Raw genomic sequence first — 21,593 nt, 5'->3', positions numbered from 1 at the left:
CGGCGGAAGTTCGCGCAACAGCCAATCAATATACTGCTTTCCGTAATAACCTTCTAGCTCTTACGGAAAAACAACATATTGATTGGCTGACACGGACTTCCGCCGCGCGGCAAGCATTACCGCGTCCTGTGTGCAGGAGCCATAACATCGAGTGCAACATTGGGTGCTTCCGAAATACCCAGAGTTGGGTTGAGTTGAGTTAGTTCCACTATAGTATATGTAACGGATACTATAGTGGAACTAACTCAACTTGACCCAAATCTGGACATTTCGGAAGCACCCATTATTCTCAAGGATACAGCACATACTATCTAATTAACCACGTGAAATCTACAAGAATCTGGTAGATGGCGTTGGGGTTAACCGCCCGAAGCCATAAGGTTTGTTCGCGTCTCATGCCCCAACGTGCTCCTACTCGCTCCAACGTACTCTGATTGGTCCGCGTGGTGACATGAGCCAATCAGAGTGCGTTGGAGCGAGTAGAGGCACGTTGGGGCATGCGACGCGACAACCTATATATTGAAGGAAGGAAGGAGTGCATCACAAAGTAACTGTGAATAATTCATGCTCGAAGGTTCCGTGTTCTTTTTCGCTGTATGAAGAGGTGAGCGAGAGTACGATAGGTGTTATATTGGTTAAAATCAACTTATTACATTATCATCATGACTTATTTCACCTGCAATAGCAGTAAAATATAATCCTTACAACAAGAATAATAACGACTTGTAATTATTTCCAGTTAAACAGCTTTCTACAATGTCAGACGTTGAAAAGTACGTACAGAATTTTCTACATGCCGCATATTTATTTTCTATCATGCTATTTAAATGGTTATGTGAAGCTATACAAATTTGCAAGAAATCTTTGAGAATAAAGAAAAAAATATAGTAAAAAAATTATCAATGTTGCATCATGTTTATGTATACTTGTTACTGATTATACTTTGATAGTAGTAAACGAAATCAGAATATTTTTTTGTTAAGTTATATTCCTAAGTATTATTTTTAATCAAATTTATTCACAGTGATGATGTGCCGTCTGCGATGGCAGCTGGTGGTCCAATGGACGTAAACACTGCCTTACAAGAAGTTCTCAAGAACGCTTTGATACATGATGGTGTTGTACATGGCCTCCATGAAGCTGCTAAAGCTTTAGACAAGTAAGATACAAAAATATGAAAAGTAATATTGTAGTATTGACAAAAATACACAAGAAAAACAAATTTATTAGGACAAACATTATTTTAGCATACATGTGACTTCTTGATTATATATAAAATAAAATAATAAATAACATTAAGTGTACTAGATATACACAATACGACAAATTTTGCACAATACAACACTTCTTGATTATATATAAAACAAAATAATAAGTAACATTAAGTGCACTAGATACACACAACACAAGATGTACTAATATTGTCTTATTATATTACAGAAGACAAGCTATGCTCTGTATTTTGGCAGATAATTGTGATGAGCCTATGTATAAGAAATTAGTTCAAGCATTATGCAATGAACATCAGATACCACTGATAAAGGTAGATAATAACAAAAAGTTGGGCGAATGGGCCGGACTCTGCAAGATTGACAGTGCAGGCAAAGCACGTAAAGTTGTTGGCTGTTCCTGTGTAGTAATTAAGGTAAGTTTTACAAAAATTAAACTTTAACTTACTCTGATCAAACATGTGGTTAAAATATGTTCAAAAGAATTGTAAAAAATAATATATGATGATACTAGTGGCTCCCTCTACTGAGTATACCCGTACAATCAAACAAATTGTGCTGAAATATATTATGCCTTACTGATAATATGTATTTTTATTATATGTTCTTTTATTATATTATTGCATTATTAGTTGTAAACAAATTTCATTGGTTTTAGGATTTTGGGGAAGATACACCAGCAAAAGATGTCTTAATGGAATATCTTAAACAAAGTTCTGTACATTAAGACATTTTAATAAAATATTTGACATAATTTTACAAAAGTACGATACATGTTCATTCCTGAAATTACGATATTTTAAGAACTTTCTGAAGATGTGTATGATTACTGTTTTGCTATAATTTAAAATAAAACAAGAATAATGTTAAATGCATCACATATATACTATTATCTTAAGATATATTTGTGATGATGTGCAAGTTGAAAATTCGCCTATTATCACTCTTTAGTCTTTGTTATCATGTTGCAAATGTTCTTGTGATTCTCCCAATCTTTCACTTGACATTGTCTGTGAAAAAAGTATGTCATTTTTGTTTTTTTTTTATAAGATTTGATGTAACGTAGTTTTATATATTCATAATATTTTTACGTACCTGCTGCAATACCAGGCTTCTTTACACTTGGAACATCGCTTTTTAGATAATTCTTGACACAAAGCACATTTTTTTGTTTCTAAGCGATCCAATTTTTCCAAATCGTAAACTTCGTTTAAAATTTGGGCAGCATCTTTAATGTAATTAGTATCCATTGTATATAAACACTTGGACTGATATCTGGCCACTTTGCTCCATTTTTTATGGTATTTTTCCAGAATTGATAATTTTATCTGTATTTTCAACATTTATCATATTATTCATAGTTTGATCATATTAATTTTCTATATTTTTCAGATACTTAAATAATTCGAGATTCCGCAAAAATCGAATTTTAAGTTATACAAATTTGGACAATTCGGCTTGTAAAGCTAGACAACATATTGCATATTGCTAGATAACATAAAAATAATAAATAAGGTTTTTACATATATTTTCTGTCTGCAATAAAGTCAAACTTGAGGTTCGAATATTTCTGTTTCAATTGTTCGACTAATTTGTATAATTCAGTCGAATTGATTTTTGTGGAATCTAAATCATGATAAACTCTATTGAAAATAGAGTAAGATATAGTCATTCTATTATACCTGTGGTATAACTTCGACAAAAATAGCTTTGGTTGTGTTCGACGATAGTATTGCAGATGATATATTTAAGTAGGATAACCATCTTTTGAGCTCTATCAAAGGAGCTATTTGATCTAATACATTTTCATGCAGATATTTCTGTAGCTAGTGTATAAATAATCATTAGATCAAACAAATATTAGACACAATTATCTATTTATAGTTTATTGGAATAAATGTTTAAATGTTTTAATTGGAATTAGCGATATTTCATACTTTCATTAATTGAGACAATCTGTGCTCCGAGATTTCATAATATGGGGAACATTTAGGATTGAGAAGTAATTCTCTCAAAGCAAACCACACTTGTCCTTCTCTTTTACAAATTTTTCCTACTTCATCTACTTGAATTTTTTTCCAGTTAGCATCATAAGTTAGTATCTCACCTACACAAAGATTAGTCATGCTTTATTTATCGTTAATTTTAACATACTTTACACATAAATCCTACAGAAATTACAAGTAAAAGGAAGATGTATTACCGTTTTCATTTTGTTTTCTCCATGGTTGATTTTCAATTAACTGTGCGAACAAGTAAGGAATGTCGTGAATGGCCAACATACGTGAAACAGCACACAAGGGTAGATTATCTAAAAATTCTATTAGATAATGTAAAATCGAAATACATCGCATTCCAATGTCAAACTCAAATACTTTTAGTTTCTCCAATATCTCTTCCAGACACGAGCTAAAAAATGAATATTATACATGAATGTTAAAGTACATTTTAATGCTACATGGAACGCAGAGTACACTGTGCTATTTAAGAAAGTAGATTTTAGCTGTATTTTTTGGATTAAAAATAAAATAGATATATATGAGTTTGAATATACATTTTAGCCCATAATATTCTGAGTTTAATCTCACTTTGTTTTAATTGGGAGACTTTCGTAGATCTCTAAAGATTTCTCATCGAGAAGCATAGTCACGTGTTGAACGGCATAATCGATGAGATCGATTACCGTATCGTCCAATGTTTGCGCGCTTTCGCAATGAAATAATATATTTTCCAATAACGAAGCTGCGACGACTTCATGATAAAGTACGCTAAACAGCATGAATGTGTTTGAAGGTTCACCATTAAGATCAATTAAAAATGGAAATACTTTGTGTTTCCATATGTCGATTTGTATAACTTCGTATATAAGAACGGGAATCTAAAAGGAAACCAATCTATAGCTTATTAATTGTAGCTATATAAATATATTAGTTATATTATATATATTAATATATTTATATAGCTAATAAATAAATAATAAGCTATATAAATATATTAGTCTAATTCTTCTGCACTTAACAGACTAACCAAATAATTATAGCATAATTAAAATGACATGGAACATAGATTTTGCTTAAGAATTACATATGAGCTTGTTCACATAAATTATACAACACTATATGTGCATATACTTTATCCAACACTTGGTAGTTCAATTTAACAACTTACTTTCTTTAGTGAAATAAACCATTCTATAACACTCTCTTCGCGCAATCCTGTTACTTCAAGTACGCTTTGCTGGTTTAATAATGTCAGTCTTTTGTGGAATTCCAACCAGCTAGAATATAGTTGTGTATCTTTATCAGGTTTGATAATGTATTGAATAATATATATATGTATGCATAGTACCTTTTTGTACCAATATTTTCCAAAATTGAAATGTCTAAACTTTGCACGAAAGCCTCGATTTCCCATGGTGACACTATATTTTCCATATGATCTGTCATATTTTAGTAGGCGCATTAGATTTGACAAAACTGCGACACCATTATATAAAATCACTACACTTATATATATATCTCTCTATATCTCCTTAACAACGATCGAATGTTTGATCGATAGATAGGTGCTATTCATGTGTTTACACGCACATAGACTGTAAATTCATTTTGTATTTCTGTAATTTCGCATTGCTATCTTATTATCGTGAATATAATTACAAATTCATAAATATGAACCCGAGTATTAGTGTAAATAATATACTGTAAATTTATACCAGATTTTTTGGCATACTGTTAACATTTATTTGGGTAGCTTTAATATTTGGAAATTTTAGTCTTTAAGAACACATGTTTTATTTATTCATATTTTGAATACAGCAGCTAATATCCATAAGGATGAAAGAATTTTTTAGAAGGTAATTATATTAATTATGATTGAAAGTCTTTCTTTTAATAATTGTATAAAACCAACTTTAAATGTAATAAGCAGAAATAGGCCTTTTTACAAAACGTAATTTAGGCCTTATTGTAAAAAATAATATTACAAGCTATACTGTAGTATTAGTAGAAATTAAACTAGGTTTATAATATGTAAAATACCTGCTTCATTAGAATTGTGTAATAAATAAAAATTAAATAAAAGTAATAGCTGCCAGAAATACCTAATGAAATATTATTTCTTCCTAATTGTTGAATACAATAAACTGTATTACATTAATATTAATATATGCTGTTCAAAAACTATCATAAATGAACAACTGCTTATAATTATTTCTTAACAAATACATAAGATTATAATAATTATATCAAATGACTATAATTGCAGAGAACATTATATTGTATAAATGTATATGTATGTGTGTGTGTGTGTGTGTGTGTGTAGTTTTTAAGTATACATAAACATAATAAAAAAAGCAACCAACAGTTCTTGAATCAGTATACACGCAATTAGTATACTTTTTTAATTCTTTTAAAATTAATACTTTTAATATTTTTTAAATAAAATACTACATTTAAAAATGGGTCAAGAAGAAAATAAACCTGGTCGAAAAAATGAGATATAAATTAATTATATATTCATATATGAATTATAATAAATAGATCTATAAATGCTCTTAATTTATGTCTTTAAAGAAAATAGTAAATACTATAATATAATATTGTTTCCCCTCTCCCTCTCTCAGATTGGTACATATTAGATATTTAAGCATAATGTTACAAGACATAACTATTAATATCTCTTTTTTTCACCTCTATATGAGATACAAAGCATTTGAAAAACAGATGTTTTCAATCACATGTCTTCTATAATCACAAATCACATCTTCAAAACTCATTCCTCTCATCAGAATTGTGAAAATAAGCTGATATAAATACTCCGAGCGGTAAGTCTCTTTTGCCGTCTAATACTTTTAATGGAAAACAGATACTTCATCTCTCTCTAAATAAATATAAATCTTTCATTATTTAGAAAACTTTCGAAAATAAATTTGTCCTTTTCCGAAAGTTACTGTTAGTACAAAAATTAAAAAATCACTAGTTATAAAATCACATTTATCAGATGTATCTGTTGTAATATGGAAGAACCTTGTGTGGATTTTTGTATATTAGGTCATTTTCTCTTTGTTCTGATGAGAAGATTAAGTCTTTAAAAACTTGAGAGTATTCGACACCAACTTTCAGAACGCCTGTAAAATTCTAAAATTTTACTGAATAATACCTGAGGTGTCCATCCTTACATTTTTTCCCTCAACATTTGAATATTTAAATATTTTCAATAAAACGCTTGCATACAGTAGAAATTTGGAATTCTCTCATTTGTATTTTCAAACATATACAAGAGACAGCAAATATGTTTCTTTGAATTATCCATACCAATTATCCATGTTTCATGATGTAGGATAATGGTACCACATCAAATATATGTGGTCGTAATGCGCAGGAATGATTTCGGGAATACATCGCTGAAAATTACTGGCAATCGATCCATGATTGTTGAATATTTACATTAAACAAACTAATGTTTCTAATCAGCCTTGCGTGGCTTACGCTTGCGAACACTGGGACTACTGGTATCAGCTTTAGTATCCATATCTTTCTCACTTGCTTCAAGCTCTTCTGGTTCAGATACTTCTTCAGTCTTCGCTTCTTCAGGTGTTTCTCCAAGTTCCTCCGGCTCTGATTCATCCACTAAATCATCTCCAACATTTTCCGAAAGCTCATCTTCATCTGAACCTTTCTCCTGTGTGGTTAATGTACCATTCTGCTTCTTTTTGCCTTGCCGAGTTGCTTGCGATGCCAGTTTTGGTGGATAAATGAAGTCAATCAAGCAAACAATAAACTACAAATAATTATAAATATAATCAATTCTTTATTGGTCACGTAAAAATCTTAAATATTAATATTTAATAAAAAATATATTACTCACCAAACCCATTACTGCACCCAAAATAATTGTTGCAACAGCAAATATGAAGTAACTACCCCATGCTGGTAACCCAATCTCCTCCAAAAGTCTAGTATGAATAGCCTGAAGCGATAGACATTAACATTATATTTTTATTTTACTGTTCCAATTTGCAAAATTCAGGACCATTCCACCAATCTATATCAATTCTTGTGTGTATATTAATTTGACAATAAATATATAATTTGATAATATATAAAATATACTTACTCTCAATACTTGAGACAGTTTAAAGAATTGACTTAAAATTGACATATGGAAGGCAGTTGGACTTTTCCAACTAGATACTGGCTCCACTTTTGTCCATGTTTTCTTTGATACAAATTCAATCAACGAAGCTTTATCTCTTGGACTTTTATATTGTCTGAATATACCATCATTAACACTAGAACGTAAAAAAGATCAAATTTTAAGATAAGGAAAAAATAATAAAAGATATAATTCCTTTTTAATATAATTTTTAATTAAATATAATAATATATAGAATTTATACTAAAGAAATATAATTAATGATACTTGAGTTTCATGTATAGAGTATGAGTTGAACTTAGAAATATCAAACTTACTGGAATATTGTAGGCAAAGCTGTAACCATAAATCTGCCACTAAGACCTGGAGAATTTGTTACATCTATTTTTCCAACATTAATATTGAGATCTTCTTTATATGACGCAAGATGTTCCCAGATTGGTTCAAGAGCTTTACATGCAGGACACCATGGTGCGTAACTAATGAATATTATATATTAAAATCTCTATAATATGTAAATTAATTTAAATAATAAATTAATTTAATTTATTGTGTATTTCAGTTTTTCTAAACAACAAATTCGAATCAGTATTTCATTCTCAAGATCCTTATCCACTTTCCTAGCATATAACGTTCGATTGACGTTTGTGTGCTACAGTATTAAAAATATGTAGCTATCGGCATTATTTTTGTCAAACTACCAATATCGACGATTTGACGTGGAACTTACAATTCGACCATCCATTCTCCTGTGAGCATGAGGTCCCAATTGTCTTCGTTGAGCTGTTCTACCAGGCTATCTTGCGTTACCACTTGCGCGTTCGCGCTCACGTATGTGGAAATCAGAGTAATGCAGGAAATATAAAATACGAGGTGCATCCTAGCGAACGACATCTTTCCTGTAATAACTTTTACCAACCGTTTTACCGGCACCGTACGCAACGGTAATTACCGAAGAAAAGTAATCACGATTATGCTTCGTAGCGCCGACGATCATGGATTGACAGGTACAAGTAGAGTAGAAACGATCATGATAGAAAATTCAGTTCACTTACGTCAGAAACTTGAGGGTGCAAACCCATGCAGCGGAATAGCGGAGCGCGGAACGAGAGCGGAACCAATCACGAGCGGAAGCAATTACGAGCGAAAACTGTAGAACGCTCGTGATTGGTTCTACTCTCGTTTCGCGCTCCGCTATTCCGCTGCATGAGTTTACACTCTGGATTGCGTTCCAAAACTCTACTTAATGCGTAAATAGCATTTAATTGACCAATAAGAACAAAGATAACTAGAATTTTTTTATCATGATTGGCCAATTAAATTTTACGATTCTCGATGTTGATAGGTTAAAATGTTTTCCGTTTTTGTTCCGTTCCGTAACAGTTCTGTGCCATGTGAAACCTACCTATCAAACAACAGAACGGAATAAAACGGAATTACTCTGATTGGCTGACCCTCTCCATATCTCTTTTCCGTAACTATTCCGTTCCTCTATTTCTTTCTCCATCAACCTTGGGCTGCGTTCAGAAACCTTACTCGGTGAGTAAAGTAACATTTAATTAGCCAATCAGGGCAAAAAGAACTAAGATTTATTTATCATGATTGGTTTATTAAAGTAACTCTATCCATCGAGTTGGATTTCTGAACATAGCCTTGAGGGTGCAAACTCATGCAGCGGAATAGCGGAGCGCGAAACGAGAGTGGAACCAATCACGAGCGTTCCACAGTTTTCGTTCGTGATTGCTTCTGCTCATGATTGGTTCCGCTCTCGCTATTCCGCTGCATGGGTTTGTACCCTCATTGATAACGAGTGCAAGATGCGTACGTAAATATTGCTGTCATTTTAGAGTATTTTATTTGTGCGCGCGTTTATCAGGCTTCGCAGTATGATATTTCTCTAAAAGTGATTGAAGCATACATGAATGTACGTATGAATTGAAATTGTATCAATAAAATATTTATACTTAGATTACAAAAATGACATCTGGATACACACATATATATGTATATGCGTTTACGAGTCCACAGAACTCCAGCAATATTGTCTCTTATTATTGTCCATCGTATGTGCTTCTTCGAATTACCACTAAATTTATAAATATTATAGGTATAACAACATGTCAGCGGTATATCCAACTGTACCAAAACTAGCGGTGAGGGACAGCATCGATGATGATGATCTGACTGACATTGATGACGAGGTATTCATCAGGGATGGCAGAAATGGTGGATTAAAGTTAGATGATGATGGTGGAGTTAAACGGCCTCTTATGGCACCTCGCAGGAAGTGCAAAAAGTCCTGCAGCTTCCAGACTCACAAGTTTCCATACAAAGCACTTCTTGTACCATTGTGCTATGGAATTACAGCACTGACCATAGTATTGGGCTTAATTATACTTTGTATATTTACTGCTAACATATTTCCTATGCCATTAACTATATTGAGAAACTGGTTGACGCATGAACTAAAGGATACTGTGAACAAATCAGAGATTGTTCCATGTACATCGCTCTCATATAAAGTTTTGTGGACTAAATCGTTACCAAAATTATCTTCTGAGGCACCCCTTAGGAGTAATGATGTTAACTTAGATGGAGTTGAAGATATTATCGTGGGATTTAGTACAGGTATGAAAGACAATGCTTAATTGTACAATACTTTTTTCTGTTTGAAGGATCCTTAACCTCCAAATTATTATATAAATATTTTATGTTGATAATCAGTTTTACTTTTATTTGTTAAATTTTTATTTGTTTAATTTTATTTGTTTAATTTACTATTATTTATATGTATTAGACTGCTTTGAGATAATTTGTTAATTTAGTATTTTGATTTTATTTGCCTTGTTTACAGAGTTTGGTTTCACAGTTACATGATGTTTCTTATGAAAAGTGAGTTGAATAATTAACATTATATCATGATGAGATCATCTGTTGGTGCAACTGAATAATAATAATCCCTGATTTACATATTCAGGTTTGGACAAGATAGATGCATCAGAAGATATATGTGCTGTATACTTCGGGAATCAAACGCCGTGTTTAGGTGGGGTGTTGGCGCTGAATGGTAAAACCGGTGAAACCATTTGGACGCACTGGACCGCCCATGCGATATTTTCTGTCGATTGCGGCATTGACTTGACGAGCGATAAGATCAAGGACTGCATTATATCTGGACGTGGTGGAATACTGCAAGCTATTAATGGCCACGACGGCACCAACATATGGGAAATACCGACGCAGAGGCCAGCGACGTCCACAGGCCAGCAAATAATTTTGGACGTTTGCGACGCGAGATTTGTGACGGATATGGATGGCGACGGTATCGGCGACGTAATAGCGTCGCATGTTATGCAAACTGATACAGTTCGAAAGAGCAATATGCTAGTAATATCGGGGAAAAAAGGAAGTATCATACGTAACATTAATTTACCGGAGTCGGAACAGCTATTCATAGCACCTCAAATCCTAGTCCATCCTGATGGAGAGAATGTGTTTATTCTAGCCACAAACAGTCAGAAAGAAGCTGGAGGATTATACATAGTGTCTCAGGCAAACATATTTTACGGTGATCTGGTATGTTCTTATATAACAGCACATTTGTATAGAAAGTAAAAATATATGTATTATTTGATTGCTTATTTTGCAGCAATTGCGCGAGCTCTATCACGACACAGGGAAAGGTGCGTTATTGCCACCAATTTTGATCGACATTACGTCAGACGGAATCGAGGATATCGTCGCGGCTATGTTTAACTCCACGATTATGGCTTACGACGGATTAACGTTTGAGCCTATCTGGAACTATACAGTTCCCAATTCCGAAGTAATCAGCATTCCGATTCCTGGTTACTACAACGACGACGATGTGCCGGATTTTATGGTGAAGCATCAAATAGGCGCTGGTTTTCCCACGTATTATTATACCGTGGCTACAGTCGTGGACGGTCGCAACGGGCAATCTTTGCTCGAAAAATCCATAGAAGATAGCTTGAGCAGTCAGATGTCCGGGTTGTCGATCACAGTCGACGGTTATGGCAACGATTGGTTCCTGCATTGGTCTGCCGATTGTCTAAACTACGAAGGCGTCAAAGATAAGTATCAGTTTCTGAAGGGTCAGAGTCTCATGTCGCAAACGCGCGCCGATCTCTGTCGATTGCGATTCAATTCAACACTGACCACGAAGTTGTTGGCTCTCAGTCAGCATGTCGGTCCGCCTGGGATTCAGTTGTACTTCTCAGAGCACTGGAAGTCGTTGGAGTTCAACAATTCGATAAATCCGCGACAGGAAGCGGAAAGATACTGGAACAGTCATTCCCGGTCTGAGGTTATGAATAATTACGCGGACATACCGCTGGTCTCCGAGAGATCACCAAGAGTTCACAAGAATCACCGGAAAGACGGTATTTTCAAGCACAAGGATAACAATTTGCTCACAGAAGTCGGGAAGTACGATTCAGACGTTGTTTATGAAAATTTTGACGAGTTTAAAGGTCACAAAAGTCGCAATCCTGTCGAAAGCGAGGCTATGGAGAACTTGGATGCGGATCAAGTGTGGAAACACGATAACAAATGGACGAGGGATAATGTGCCGTTGGATAAGGAGTACGACGGTATGTACGGAATCGACGACGGAGGTAACAATGAGGATGGAGAACAGAGTATGGATTACTCGCAAGCTATGATGCGGGAGCAGAGAAGTGTTGTTTCCAGAGATTCTCGCTCGACAAATATTTCCGACAGAGAACAAAGGAACACTTTGAAAGGAACGGAGGAGGTAACGAACAAAGCTGATACAGTGAATATATCAATAGCAACGACTGTAAAGTCTCTAGAAGAGATATCGTCGAGCACTGAATCGAGAAGCGATGTTGAAGAGACTACCGTAGATGTGAGTACACCGGACACATCAGCATTTACAAGTGAACCTGCTGAAACAAAGAGTATAAACCTGGACTTTGAAACAACAGAAGTTACACATATGGAAGCGCTTAGCGTCACGGAAAGCCAGAAGACCACAAATTACCAAGACACCCCGAGTACCGATAAAACTGTAGGTATAACACAGTGGAAACAAACTGACAAGCATGATTTTCCCGATATTTTTCAGGACGCAAACGACGAAGCGAGCATAGAGAAGATCTTCAAACGGGAATCGTTGAAAAATCAAAATAAAAACCTGGACAATAGAAAGCAAACGTTAGCATCGTCGTGGGTAGCGGATACAGCTTATAGGATACGACAGAAGCGACAGACGAAACGAAAATCTGAGACTAGCGGCGATCAGTCGAGCGAAATCAACGGTGTTCAGAGACAACCGCCGATTGGCATTCTGCTACCATCTATTGACGAATCCAAAAAGAAGACTTCGGTAGATCTGGTGTTTTCCACATTCTGGCTACCGTCATCCGAAGTGTCTCTGATTTTATCGCAAGCCGATCTGGAATGTATCCAGAAAGTATTGTCAGAAAATAAATTGCAGTACAAGAAGGACGATGACATTATCAACGAGTGTCTGTTCGAACGAGGTGTCAATTACAGACTGTACCAAGAATCGATGGACAGAGAAAACGTAAAGATCGCGCTCGGCCAAATGACGATATATAGAATGAAACTGGAATGCGTGTGTCCGGAGGATATGTTACCTAATCAAACTTGCAGGGATATTTCCTTGCATCAGAGTTGGCCCGCACATCTAGGCTCTTCCGGGAATGGCCATTTTAAGCCATTACGTAGATTAAATATTTGAAATTAAAAGATTGTGTCTAGCTGTGCGAGCTATTGAGAGAATTTTCCCGTTGTAATACACTAATGTTAATGAATAACGGAATTTAAAAACTCAGATAGCTTTACGTATTGTTTGTAAAACTATACAGTGACATGTTCGTAACTGTGATTGTTACATAAAAGTAATTTATATTAATATTTATATGCATTTTCTGTATATATGTAGGGACATTGTTGCTCGTAGAGTTCCCACAATTGACAATTCGATTCTTATTCTGAACTCTTTTCTATCAATAAAAGTGTCTCTAAACGTGACATATTAGTCATCTGGTTGACTTATAAGTACATTGAAAGGTATTTTTGTCGATAAAAGAGAGTTTAGAATAAGAACCAAAATATTTCAACATTTAATTTTTCTTTGAGAAACAACTGTCTCTCCTTAAGATCTTTTGAGATTTCCTATTGAGAGAAGATTGATATTATCTCATTATTTGCTAATCGCAACTGATAATGAAGTATTTTTGTGGAACGCAGTTATGAATTATATTCTTGCGCTTTTCATTATCGGTGGGCTTGCTTTTTATTGTTGAATCTCTGCTAGAAGTGGGCTCCACCGATAACGAAATATAAAAATAAAAAAAGATGTCAAAATGTATAGCTGCCAACATTAAGGCCGGCTTTGATTAAAAAATGTAATGCTGATATATCCGAAGAATATAAAATATACATTACTCGTCGAGACGCGCGCTTATCTCATTATATGTATTCTTCCTTCATCGAAGTCGCTTCTGCTGCTATAGCATTGTTTGGTCGATAATTACTGGAACCTTGTGTGTCGATCGGTATTTCGTGTTTTGACAGTTGCTCGTATTATGACAGTTATCCGATCCTAAAGACTTTTGTGAAGATAGAATAGACGTGACATTTTAATTACAACGTGTCATTATTGGTCACAGCTAAGCTGCAATGAAAATTATGACGAAAGGAAACGTGAAACGTCGTAAGATGATATCATGTATCACATAAATTTAACGTAAGATTAATTATGAATTGACAATTTTTTGATAATATAGTAGCAGACCATGCTTACGTTATATGCAGCGGCAATAACTGTTCTCGTTCATCAATCGCTCAAAAAATTGGCGTATTTGTAAGTATCTTTTCGTTAAGCATAGAAAATATATTAATTTAACACTCTCTCCACATAATGTATATACATACAGTTTAATGTATGGCTGTTTTTGTTAAATAATTGAATTTTGTTAACATTTATTATTATTTTTTTAGAGGACATGTGAGCGTCTTGATTTTTTAGGCCGCAACAAATCTCAAGATCATGGAAATTACTTTTCAAAGAAGTACAAGTTATATAATTATTCTTTAAATCTTGGGTACGCTTTCAATCGTTATATTTTGTGTTGATAATATTCGTAATGACTGATACTTATCTTCAAATTAACAGAAGAATGGCTGTACGAAGTAAGACGGTTGGCACTTCGTACGACAGCAAATGCAAATATCTTCGAAGACCTGTAATACCATTTAGCGTGCCGAAGATAGAGACTACGGATATTCCATATTATTTGGACCGCAAAGTTCTGAGCGGGATCTTACAGAGACAATGTTACACCGTACCTCCTAAGTTGGAACAGTACAAAAATGCCGGAACACAAACGGATTATAGAGAGAGCGAAGCGCAAACCGAACCCTGGGAACCACCGTATAAGATTGTTCCTGGTAATAGTAACGTTACAACGTGTATATCAGTTTTTATAAAATTATTGTTCTAATGTCCTGAAAAGAATATTGTAAGTCGTTTGTTTTACTTTGTAAAGATTATCTGCAATATATAAGGAACTAAAACGTATATGTATAAATTTTCGTCTAGGTCACAATCCCGAAGTATTGACGTTGGCTCATCTAACTTGGGAACACGGATTACCAGCGGGCATCCACGACATACATGTAATCAACAGATTGCGAATGAAAGGAGCATGGGAGGCCATCCTGCCACCGATGGATACGCCAGCCAACATAAGAATGCGGAATTCAATAATAACAGCTTTAGAAATAGATAGATGGGCTTTCCGGGAGTCGGTGTGTATTTTGGGGAACTCCAGTGTCAAGTTGTTTAATCTATTTGTCCTTCACTACATTAATTAATAATAATTGGCGTTAATATTCACTTTTACTACTTGATAATTTCAGGAGATACAATTCATAATGGACTTACGATTGAAACTGATGAAAGACCTCTCGCGAAATCGCGAGTCGATATACAAGAAAAAACTGCAGGGCCGTTTCAGTAGGCTTCAGGACAAACTGAGGAAACATCGAGACGACCGAGTCAATAGCATCAGACACGATCTTGAACGAGATCTGCGGAAATTATGCAGAAAACAATGCCATAAGCGACAACCGCGCAAACTCGATATAATCGAGCAACATGCCGATCCAAAATCTGAATTGTATGCACCGCAATTGCGTTTCGGAGAACATTCCCGAGGACGGCATGAAACATTGCAAAAGCGATTTTTGAGCGAAGACTATATCGAACGTGAGTATGTAAAATTTGACGATGAACTGATGAAAGTGATAAAAAAAATATATACGCATTTTTTTATTACAACCGTTCGCTTAACAAATATAATTTCGCTATTATTAGCTATATTGTCGATAAAATTGCTACCAGAAAGGCTGTCTGCTTTATATGTATTTTATCTGTACGTATTTTTATATTATTTTTAATCAATCGCACTATTCTATTATCGAATGTCAATCAATTAAAGTAAGTAAACTGATTGAATTAAATATTAACATTTCATATGTTATTCAATTTCCTCGTGTTAAAAATATTCAGAAGAAGAAGAGAAAGTAGATACAACGCTCAGTTGGTTACCGATTATCGAAGAGCCGAAAGTGATTAAACGTGAATTGTCGAAGCCAACGGACATTTGTATCAGAGAGTCTAGATGGACAGAAGAGAAATTAAAACAGCTTCATTCTGATCTGAAGGCGATTCGATTGAACGTGAAATCCGTAGATGCAGTTCCGCGGTTAATGAAACGTAAATTCAAACGGTCAACTCTGCCGGTTACACCTCGCAGATCAGGTGTGTGGGACAGTACACAGAAGAAACGAGAGGAATCCGCTACATTTGTTCAGAAGATCGTCAAGGGTAGAGCGATACAATGTCTGGTAAGAATAGTTCACGATTTGTTGTCGTGTAAAACATTCAAGGAATTCTGAAATTATAATATTTGATTAAATATCCATTTCTTGGCCTTTGACTTCAATTATGTTTACATAATTATGTAAACATAATTGAAACTCGAGATGATAAAATGTTACTTTTTTTAGATGTACGAAGGACGTAACAGATGTAGAGAACTGATCGAGGAGTTGCAGTCGACCCAGACACCTGAACAAAACGGTGAAGAGGAACTGTATGATGAAAAGATACATGTTGTCGAGTCGCAGCGGCTACAAGACGACAAATCTGTGCAGGAGGATCGTTTGTGCGAGATTCTCAATTCTTTGGAAGGAAAGACGGTTTGCGGGACATTGGATCTCCTTAGCAAGGTAAGTACCGCTTAATAAGTACCTCTTTGCCATTTCATCAAAGTAACTCATGAGTTATATATCCTTCTTTGTTCCTAGGAACTGGTGAGATTAAAGGACGAACGTAGGGCCCATGCTTTCGCTTTGCTCGCTGAAAGAGAGAGGTGCATGAGAGAGGCCGCCGAAGCTGGTACACGGCAGATGGAGCGTAATCGCCGACGAGAATTCGATGAAATGTTCAAACAGATTGTGAAGGTGAATCAGGACTCGGTAGAGGTTTACTTGGAAGATATTATAAAGGAGGGTATCGACTGGGTATCCGAGGAGACAGCTAAAGAGCACATTCTGGAACTTTGTGATAAAGTAGATGATATAGCAAAGCATACTTCGAAAAAGTAAGATGATTGATGACATATAAAAGCGATAATTTTGTAAGAATATCCTCGCAAAAGTAATGTTTTTGCAGTGCGAACGACTTGGTAGAAGAAGAATTGGTAACGGATATGATTTATAATTTCGTTCTACCTGAAGTGAAGAAATACGACATGAGGAAAAAAGTCCACGATCAACAACAAAGTTACATGCAAAGCGCACACGAAGCAATTTATGAGAAAATTTTAGAGTTACCTTCCATTGAATCATCTGAAATCACAAATCAAGAGACTGATATTAAATATGAGGACATGCAAGTGATTTTCACGGGTGATACAGTAAGTATCGGTTTATTGCTGATATAATCTTTTCATGGTGTGAATAAAAAAATCCGCATGAATTTTTCCAGGAACAAGATGTCGGAATAGAAGAACCGCTGACTGATGATTCAGTTGTCGAAGATAAAAAGTGAACTAAATTAAAATTCAAGTTCACAAGCTAGAGAACGCACGTGATACTCGAAGTAAGATTTACATCTTTTTCACGGTAAAATTAGGGTCATCATTCTCATTAAATCAATATTAGTATACAGTTCAATGAAATATTTATTAATATTTCAATATTTCAATGCGACATGTAGTTTATTGTCTTTGCTCTCTCCTTTTATATTTTCAATAAATGCACACAAAAGTAACGTTTTCAATGATTTTATGTAGCATTTATATTTTACATGGGTCTTGTATGGATAATATTATCGTATTATATCGCGAATATAAATCTTACAGTAAAACGCTAGAGAAGTTTGCAATAAAACGTTTGTTTGTACATTGTGTCAATATCGCATAACAGAGAACGCGCAAGTAATTAAATTAATTAAACATTTTTCGTAAGATTTCTTATTGTTCTCAATGAAAATAAAGGTGACTCTCGAATAACACGATTAATTCAAAACTTAGAATTCATACGATTCTTTTAGTTCTTTAAGTAATTGTATGTCTTTCATTAGGTGATCGTTATTCAAGACTTCATATAATTCAAATGCCGTGTTATTCGAGAGATGCCTAATCGAGAGATACTTAAATTTCTATTAATCGTCTAAAAGATTAAGGTTTCTGACTCTCTATCGCAGATTGTATTAATATCACGTAATAGAACTCAGTTAAATCAACTAAACGTAATATTTCTTGTTTATTGAGATTTCGTTTTCAGAAGTTCTCGTTCTTAAGAAATATTACTTCCATCAATCGCATAAAATATTAAGATCCGGCTCCACCAAAGTTTCTAAACCTTGAGTTTGTCTGTGAACATAGATAATCTGAACTCAAGACTTATAGCGAATTCGATTGCTTGCATTAGTGCGCACTAAGGCTTGTTCACAATATGTTATTATATTTAAAAATTGTCTTAAATAAATTTTCAAATATCTTTAACCAGTAATATATGTACAATATCCGTACGAATCATTTTATTAGCTAAAATGTTTTTAAAAATGTATTTAAGACACGATCTTAAATATAAGATGTACTGTAAGCTAGCCTTAGTGCGCATTAGTGTAAGCTACCGAATTTGCTATTAATCGACGCTACTGAAACCGGACAATGGGAGGAACCAGGCTCTTGGTTCATCTCGTCGCGGGTGATATCATACGTATAGTACTGACATCGCGTAACACAAGCACTTGAACGAATGCTATTCTTTGCCAGATTATTTTGAATTATTATGAACGTCTTGAAGATGGACGATACGTTACCAGTTACTACGCTTATTACACTATAACGATTGAAAAATGAGTCCATATAAAGAGTACAATATTTTGGAAAAATCTTCATACAAACTGCTTAGTGTAAGAAAGTCGAACTACTCGAAGTCGACGGGTAACTACTGTCTAACGTGTTGTTCGCGAGAAGATCTGACATGAATTTCTTGAACTTTATGTCCTGCGCGTCGCTCGACGATTTCCTCTCCACTATTAGCTTACGTTTCTTCGAATGCAACTCGTTATTTTGTAGCGTCGTGTCAGCCTCGGTGTTAATGATGTCAATGTGTTTCGAGATTGTGATGTGTTTGCGACTTTCCGCGTCGGAATTTTGCGTCCCTTCTCGCGCCCGGCTCAATTCGGCAGTCAAGTCTACCATTTTCTGCTCCCACTCTTCGAGATGTTTCTTCATCTCGGCCAATTGCCCGTCCTGCTCATGTAACTTCTTCGCGTGCCTCTGCAATTTTACGTTTTGCTGTCGCATCTGAAAGCTTTGCCTCCTCACCCTGAGCTTCATCCTGTCCATCAGATTTTTCATCGTTAAACAGGATATTTTGTTTTGCTTCGTACGGTCGTAGATTTTCTTAAAACTCTGGTTAAGTTTCTCCGAGGTAAAATTGTGCGGCAGTGTAGCGTTGTTCGGATGTCTCGTGTGGGAGATCATGAGAGCGCCACCAGGCAACTCGTACGAATTCACAGTACCAACCATACAAATGTTATGCTTCAGGTCTGGCAGAATCTTCTCGTCAAAATGCTCCATAGCCATGCTACTAATGTCTCGCAGCTCTTGAAGTATCTCATGTGCTCGAGGTGGTGTCTTTGTGTCACGAATTAGCCGAAGAACACGAAAAATTTCATCGATTACCTGATTGCAATTTACACACGGCATTATGTAATGGCCATTACAAATATACTTCGAACTTATTCAGTACTACTACCACACTCTCTAAGTAATATTTTAATATTTAATAACATATAGATATAATTATTGCACATAAATAGACCTGTTCTTTTTTGAAGAACTTCTTGAACTATACACAATGATACAATAAGTGAAACAAGTATATTTTATTAAAGGAAAAAGAGCAGGTCTTATTTTATAAAAATACTTGTTTATGCATGCTTGTAGTATTAACAATAACTCTCATTAGGGATTCATCATTTCTTACCTTCCCTGGAATGAAGCAGCACACATTAGTTTCCACATACTTGCTAAAAGTCATTGATAACATAGAGATTCTTGTTTCTATCGCTGTCAATATATCACAGTGGCGAGCAAGAGGATGACTCCTCCGCTCTGATTCTCTTCTTGGTAATTTGCTTTTAACAGTACGAAGGCATTGCGCATGATACTTTTCCATAAGATTAAAACCTCGATTCAACAACTTTTTGCAAATACGGTCAAATTGTTTACAAACCTGTTGACAAGACAACAACAATGAACAATGATGTGAGCAATAAAGAATTGTTTACGACTGATATATGTATATCAGTCGCAAATTAAATGGAAAAGTCGATCTTACAATTCTATTTTTAGAAATCTCATCATAAGTGAGGTTAGACAGGATCGCCTCTAAAACAACATCGGGAAGATTGATTAAACTCAATGTGTTCTCGCCTGATTGTGACACGATTAAAAAACCATTCTGCTGTTTATGCTCATGAGTCATATCAGCTTCCAATCCTTTCCATTCCATGGGAATTTGTTTTTCTTGACAAAAGATGCAATAAATTGCGATATCTTCACTTATCACTGACCTACAAACAACTGCAGCAATAACGGATGTCACTCGTTGATCCAATATACCAAAGACACGCGTGCGTGCAGTTATGTCCATATAATAAATAAATATGTGTATATATATCTATATTATGTATGTACAACTTTATTTTAGATAAATCTATCCCTCTGCTTCAGAAAAGACGTCTTGGCTACGTTCCAATCGGTGATCATGTCAATGCAGTCGTCCAATAGAACGCGCCTTTATTCGACGACCAATTAGAAATGAGAGGACAAAAGATAAGATTGTAACTTGAAGTTACAAATGTTTCGGCGTATACAAAGAAAATTATGGCCGATATTCATGGTCAAGTCTTATAGCTTCTGCACACAGGATGCGGTAATGCTTGCCGCGCGGCGAAAGTGCGCGCGACAGCCAATCAATATGCTGCTTTCCGTAATAACTTTCTAGCTCTTACAGAAAAGCAACATATTGATTGGCTGTCGCGCGGACTTTCGCCGCGCTGCAAGCATTACTGCGTCCTGTGTACCATTAGTTCCAATCTACAAAAGGCGTAATAAGCTTTAAGAAATTGACCAATCATAGTCGAATTATAGAAGAATAATCAACTGTGATTATCGTCAATTTTTTACGGTTCCAGCATAAGTTAACGAATTACAGCCATCATAAACCAGCCTTTACACTGTATTACACAAAACCAGTTTGTTGGTCACATATTATCTAAAATATCTTGTAAGATAATATGCAATCAATAAACTAGTTTTGTGTAACACAGTGTACGTAGCTGGAAAGCACCTATTTGAGACCGTCTTAAAGGCCATTCTATAATTGCGTAATCGTAGTCGTGATCGTAAGAATCAATCAATTAAAGGGACGTCTACATTGGAAGTAAGCAGTAAAAAGTAGGAAGTCAAGAATAAGAAATTGACCAATCATAGTTGATTATTCTTCTCACATTCGACTGTGGTTGGTCAATTTCTTACTCTTACTTCCTACTTCTTGCTATTTACTTCCAATGTAGACGTCTCTTAAGCCCATTCTACAATTGCG

The 21,593-nt window shown here is 35.0% G+C and overlaps 6 protein-coding genes across 11 annotated transcripts; 3 read left to right on the top strand and 3 right to left on the bottom strand.

Annotated features, from left to right (window-relative positions):
• Positions 1-474: 474 nt before the first annotated feature.
• LOC116853165 (40S ribosomal protein S12) lies at positions 475-1,996 on the top strand. Of its 2 annotated transcripts, XM_032834099.1 has the most exons (5): positions 475-604; positions 740-773; positions 1,025-1,159; positions 1,441-1,645; positions 1,888-1,996. In XM_032834099.1, the coding sequence occupies exons 2-5, from the start codon at positions 757-759 to the stop codon at positions 1,954-1,956; spliced, it is 426 nt and encodes a 141-aa protein (XP_032689990.1). In that variant the 5' UTR covers positions 475-604; positions 740-756; the 3' UTR covers positions 1,957-1,996. The 2 variants fall into 2 exon arrangements, with proteins under 2 accessions (XP_032689990.1, XP_032689980.1); XM_032834089.1 differs by lacking the exon at positions 475-604 and having other exon boundaries at positions 611-773.
• Positions 1,997-2,089: 93 nt separating this feature from the next.
• Positions 2,090-5,186, bottom strand: LOC116853150 (zinc finger MYND domain-containing protein 10). Of its 2 annotated transcripts, XM_032834063.1 has the most exons (8): positions 4,578-5,186; positions 4,398-4,506; positions 3,818-4,107; positions 3,433-3,638; positions 3,167-3,336; positions 2,912-3,055; positions 2,325-2,557; positions 2,090-2,239 (listed from the first exon to the last, which is right to left on the bottom strand). In XM_032834063.1, the coding sequence occupies exons 1-8, from the start codon at positions 4,673-4,675 to the stop codon at positions 2,170-2,172; spliced, it is 1,320 nt and encodes a 439-aa protein (XP_032689954.1). In that variant the 5' UTR covers positions 4,676-5,186; the 3' UTR covers positions 2,090-2,169. The 2 variants fall into 2 exon arrangements, with proteins under 2 accessions (XP_032689954.1, XP_032689947.1); XM_032834056.1 differs by having other exon boundaries at positions 2,230-2,557; positions 4,398-5,186.
• Positions 5,187-5,484: 298 nt separating this feature from the next.
• On the bottom strand, positions 5,485-8,400 carry LOC116853161 (thioredoxin-related transmembrane protein 1). The gene is made up of 5 exons (XM_032834075.1): positions 8,116-8,400; positions 7,703-7,864; positions 7,347-7,521; positions 7,098-7,199; positions 5,485-7,010 (listed from the first exon to the last, which is right to left on the bottom strand). Exons 1-5 carry the CDS (start codon positions 8,277-8,279, stop codon positions 6,696-6,698), a joined length of 918 nt encoding a protein of 305 aa, XP_032689966.1. The 5' UTR covers positions 8,280-8,400; the 3' UTR covers positions 5,485-6,695.
• Positions 8,401-9,161: 761 nt separating this feature from the next.
• LOC116852515 lies at positions 9,162-13,851 on the top strand. 3 transcript variants are annotated; one of them, XM_032832977.1, is made up of 5 exons: positions 9,162-9,309; positions 9,493-10,013; positions 10,363-10,961; positions 11,035-12,438; positions 12,496-13,851. In XM_032832977.1, coding segments are annotated over exons 1-5 (3,165 nt in total). In that variant the 5' UTR covers positions 9,162-9,307; the 3' UTR covers positions 13,135-13,851. The 3 variants fall into 3 exon arrangements, with proteins under 3 accessions (XP_032688868.1, XP_032688861.1, XP_032688870.1); XM_032832979.1 differs by lacking the exon at positions 9,162-9,309 and adding an exon at positions 10,240-10,277 and having other exon boundaries at positions 9,862-10,013; XM_032832970.1 differs by having other exon boundaries at positions 11,035-13,851.
• A 141-nt stretch (positions 13,852-13,992) lies between these two features.
• LOC116852529 (cilia- and flagella-associated protein 91-like) lies at positions 13,993-19,738 on the top strand. Of its 2 annotated transcripts, XM_032832993.1 has the most exons (12): positions 13,993-14,112; positions 14,186-14,262; positions 14,400-14,503; positions 14,575-14,849; positions 15,001-15,209; positions 15,321-15,669; positions 15,973-16,310; positions 16,473-16,694; positions 16,773-17,068; positions 17,140-17,383; positions 17,455-17,568; positions 19,529-19,738. In XM_032832993.1, exons 1-11 carry the CDS (start codon positions 14,079-14,081, stop codon positions 17,515-17,517), a joined length of 2,211 nt encoding a protein of 736 aa, XP_032688884.1. In that variant the 5' UTR covers positions 13,993-14,078; the 3' UTR covers positions 17,518-17,568; positions 19,529-19,738. The 2 variants fall into 2 exon arrangements, with proteins under 2 accessions (XP_032688884.1, XP_032688894.1); XM_032833003.1 differs by lacking the exon at positions 19,529-19,738 and having other exon boundaries at positions 16,156-16,310; positions 17,455-17,567.
• Positions 17,668-20,793, bottom strand: LOC116852537 (F-box only protein 28). The gene is made up of 3 exons (XM_032833015.1): positions 20,325-20,793; positions 19,971-20,219; positions 17,668-19,666 (listed from the first exon to the last, which is right to left on the bottom strand). The coding sequence occupies exons 1-3, from the start codon at positions 20,637-20,639 to the stop codon at positions 18,884-18,886; spliced, it is 1,347 nt and encodes a 448-aa protein (XP_032688906.1). The 5' UTR covers positions 20,640-20,793; the 3' UTR covers positions 17,668-18,883.
• Positions 20,794-21,593: the final 800 nt, after the last annotated feature.

This window comes from Odontomachus brunneus, unplaced genomic scaffold (genome assembly GCF_010583005.1).
Source record: "Odontomachus brunneus isolate Ranch 3 - 2012 unplaced genomic scaffold, Obru_v1 Obru_scaffold_006, whole genome shotgun sequence".
Lineage (NCBI taxonomy): Eukaryota > Metazoa > Arthropoda > Insecta > Hymenoptera > Formicidae > Odontomachus > Odontomachus brunneus.
The sequence above is the reverse complement of the archived record's forward strand: the minus strand, read 5'-3'. Positions and strand labels throughout refer to the sequence as shown.